The 4,126-nt window shown below is 39.5% G+C and overlaps 1 protein-coding gene across 1 annotated transcript in view; it reads left to right on the forward strand.

Annotated features, from left to right (window-relative positions):
- ccdc186 (coiled-coil domain-containing protein 186) overlaps positions 1 to 4,126 on the forward strand; it is a 24,674-nt gene continuing 20,548 nt past the window's right edge. Inside the window, exons 1-2 of the mRNA XM_053639914.1 lie at positions 1 to 132; positions 4,066 to 4,126. The exon at positions 4,066 to 4,126 is cut by the window's right edge and continues 804 nt beyond it. Coding sequence (XP_053495889.1) covers positions 4,086 to 4,126 — 41 coding nt within the window. The 5' untranslated portion in view covers positions 1 to 132; positions 4,066 to 4,085. The remainder of the gene's footprint in view (positions 133 to 4,065) is intronic.

The following is a 4,126-nucleotide window of genomic DNA, read 5'->3' on the forward strand; positions in this document are numbered from 1 at the left end:
TGCCGTCGGTGCAGTGTTCAGTGGCCATATTTGTTGATGTGTCACCTCAACTGGAGTTAACATAAGGACGGTGGACACGCTGCGTTGTGACTACCTTTGTAACAGTCGTACTGAATGGACCTGACATAACGGGTGAGTTAAATGTCACATTTGAGGTCATTCTCGGGTGAGATTGTGCTTCAGACACACTGCAGTTCTGGCAGCTGTTAGCTAGCAGGCTAGCTGGCTAGCTGGCTAATCAGGTGTTTTCTAGTACACTCCGTGGCTAACATTAACTCGACTCCTAATGCCTAGTTTCGGTAGAGAAATATTCTGTTCTGGCAACATATCAAATCTTTTATGTTATGACCTCTCGTGTTTTAACGAAGATAGCGAAGCTTTAGCTATAGCAGGCTTTTGACTCCGTCTTCAGAAATGTCCAACTGTTTATTTAGGAGAAGTCACTGATTATGGAATGCGGTTGACAGGTAGCTTAGCTGTGGCTACGTCCATGGTATCGATTTCAAAACCCTTTGTTTCTTGTTCCTTTGAGATCTTCTTGGGATCAGACCCACTTTCTTAGCCCACTGAGAAGGTGTTTTATTCATATAGCTGGTTCAAACAAAGATACGGTGCTGCTTGAAAGTTTGTGATAGAATTTTCTATATTTTGGCATAAATGTGACCTAAAACGTCATTAGATTTTCACACAAGTCCTAGAAGTAGATAAAGAGAAACAAATGAGACAAAGATATTACACTTGGTCATTTATTTACTGAGGAAAATAAACGTTTGTGGTAACTGTTGATCAGTCCTGTACATCGGCTTGGAGGAATTTTAGCCCATTCCTCAGTACAGAACAGCTTCAACTCCGGGATGTTTGTGGGTTTCTCACATGAACTGCTTTCTTCAGGTCCTTCCACAAAATTTCTATTGGATTAAGGTCAGGACTGTGACTTGGCCATTCCAAAACATTAACTTTATTCTTCTTCAACCATTTTTGGTAGAACGACTTGTATGCTTAGGGTTGTCTTGCTGCATAACCCACTTTCTCTTGAGATTCAGATCACAGACAGATGTCCTGACATTTTCCTTTAACATTCACTGGTATAATTCAGAATTCATTTATCCATCAATGATGGAAAGCCGTCCTGGCCCAGATGCAGCAAAACAGGCTCAAACCATGATTACTATCATGTTTCACAAATGGGATAAGGTTCTTATGCTGGAATGCAGTGTTTTCCTCTCTGCAAACTTAACCCTTCTCATTTAAACCAAAAAATTTCTATGTTGGTCTCATCCATCCACAAAACATTTTTCCAACAGCCTTCTGGCTTGTCCACGGGATCTTTAGCAAACTGCAGATGGGCAGCAATGTTCTGTTTTTTTTTTGTTTTGTTTTGTTTTAGAGCAGTGGCTTTCTCCTTTGAACCCCGCCATACATACTATTGTTGTTCAGTGTTCTCCTGATGAACATTTAACCTTCACTAATGTGAGAGGGGCTTTTATTTGCTTAAACGTTACCTTGGGTTCATTGTCAGCTCTCTGACTATTACACGTCTTGCTCTTGGAGTGATCTTTATTGGGTGACCACTCCTGAGGAGGTTAAAGTGGTCATGAATTTCCTCCATTTGTACACAATCTGCACAAATTCTCTAGAGATGGTTTTGTAACCTTTTCCAGCCTGATGAGCATCAACAACTCTTTTTCTGAGATCGTCAGAAATCTCCTTTCTTCATGCCATAATACACCAACACAAACGTGTGATGGATAGATAGATTGATAGATCCCTGTTCTTTAAATAAAACGGTGCTCACTCACACCCTCAGATTTTCTGAGATTATCAGAAATCTCCTTTCTTCGTGCCATGATACACTTCCACAAACATGTGTTGTGAAGATCAGACTCTGATAGATCCCTGTTCTTTAAATAAAACATGGCACTCACTCGCACCTTATTGTCATCCCATTCATTTAAAACACCTGAAACTAATTTCCCCTTCAAATTACCTGCTAATCCTAGAGGTTCACATACTTTTGCCACTCACAGATATAAGATAATGGATCATTTTCCTTAATAAATAAATGATCAAGTATAATATTTTTGTCTCATTTGTTTAACTGGGATCTCTTTGTCTACTTTTAGGACTGGTGTGAAAATCCGATGATGGTTTAGGTCATTTTTATGCAGATGTATAGAAAATTCTAAAGAGTTCACACACTTTCAAGCACCACTGTGTGGGAGCTTCTAATCCTGAGCTTTTTCAAGTTCACTGACTTTTTTGTCTTTTAATGAATTTGAGATAAGAAACATTGCCATTTCAGAAACCCACTTTCTTCAGATTTTCAGCACATTATATAATATGATCACAACAATTCCTGAAGTTCACTTCTAACATGAGTGATGATCCTGAACTCTCTCTTTCACATTGTGTCACCATTTACCTCCATATCTTCAACATCAACAGTTAGCAAGCCTTATTACTTTTATTTTTCAAAAGTAGGATTATCAACATTTCAAGTACAGTTCTGGAAAGAACTTGATTAATAGCCAATACATAACTGTCAACTGTGCTTTTAGTTCTTTTGACTCATTTATGTTGACCGTTTGATCAACAGGGATCTCTAATCTTATCCTCAAACATTCTGAGGTGGTTTCACATTTTCATTCCAACTTGGAAATAGTACACCTGATTCCACCTGTTTAATCATTTGAACCTGGTATATTAAAGTGACTATTGGATGTGTCTCCTGGAGTAACCCTTGCCCTGCACATTTTAGTGGTTTCCCTACTAACAACACATCCAAATCAACTAATCAGCCTTTCCTGAGTTGACGGGGGTGTGTTGGAGCAGGGAAAACGCTACAGTGTGCAGTACAGGGCCAGGGTTACTCCAGGACCAGGGTTGGGAACCTGTAGCCTATCTGTGTAGTTTCCATATTAGCTAGAATATCAGGCAAGAATAATTGCTGCACAGTCATAATAACTTTTGTCTAGTTCTAAAATAATTGTCTAGTTTTTTACGCTTACGGTCAGAAAAGCACTTATGTCTGGTAGTCTGGGCACCTGGGATGAGAGGATTATATGTCATTTTTATTTTTATTTTATTCATAGTTGCCCAGCAGGCAAGTGGTATCAGTAGTCTAGCAGTCATCCCTGTGTTTTTGTCTTCTGTCATTAAATAGCCGGGGGGCATTCTCTACTCGCTATTGACTTTTGTCACCCTCGTGGTCAAGAGAAAATAAAGATACTAGCCAGATTTGAATAAAATCTTTTATGTTTAATGTGGAGAAAACACCACAACTTGTAGCCAAATTTTGCCCAACGAATTTCCGAACATTTTATTGGGCCATAAACTCTACCTCAAACAATTTAACAAAGGACAATAACTATGGTGGAGTCCTCTCATTTGTAGGAATTCATATCTTTACATCAAATCAGAATTTTTATATTGTCGTATATTGTCCTATTGCCCAGCTGTGTATAACACACAGTATTAAATATCCCCAGGAGGACCAGACAGTCCCATGACGTGTTAGTCACTTTACAGTTTACCGTACCCTGATTTAAAGTACTCTGTCCAAAGTTCAACCCTTTTGAATTTTGCCCTCACAATTACTTTCTGGGAGTGCTGTATTCAGATAAAGGTCTCGTATACACTTGTAGCACATGATTGTCCTCTAATGGGATTGGCATCTGTGGCAGTATTAGTCAAGTTCATAAGAGAACAATTGCAGTGTGAGTATGTCACCGAATGAAAGCCAGTATGATGAATACCAGCTCGAATTTAAGCAGTAAGGTTCGGTGTGTGAAACAGGGATCGAGTTTCCATTGTTTTGGTGCGTAGAGGACCGTGCCAGAACCTGAGTTTGGTCAGAAGGAGGAGGAAGTGACCTTCACGTTCTCACTGTCCCCTTTGCAGGAAGGAAGTATGATAATGCAAAACAGTTCTGCATTGGTGTAAAATGTTGCAACACTTTTTGTGACACATTAAAGAATCGTTGAAATGAAATGCTGTTTATTGTTAACGAAGTAGCAGAAAAGTAGTGCTAATCTGCAGATGGTAATAATTTCTTGCCCCTTTCAGGTGTGGAATTTTAGGAGAGCATGGAGCAGTGTGACGGTCAGGGAGAACAGCACCCCACTCC

This window comes from Ictalurus furcatus, chromosome 13 (assembly GCF_023375685.1).
Source record: "Ictalurus furcatus strain D&B chromosome 13, Billie_1.0, whole genome shotgun sequence".
Taxonomy (NCBI): domain Eukaryota; kingdom Metazoa; phylum Chordata; class Actinopteri; order Siluriformes; family Ictaluridae; genus Ictalurus; species Ictalurus furcatus.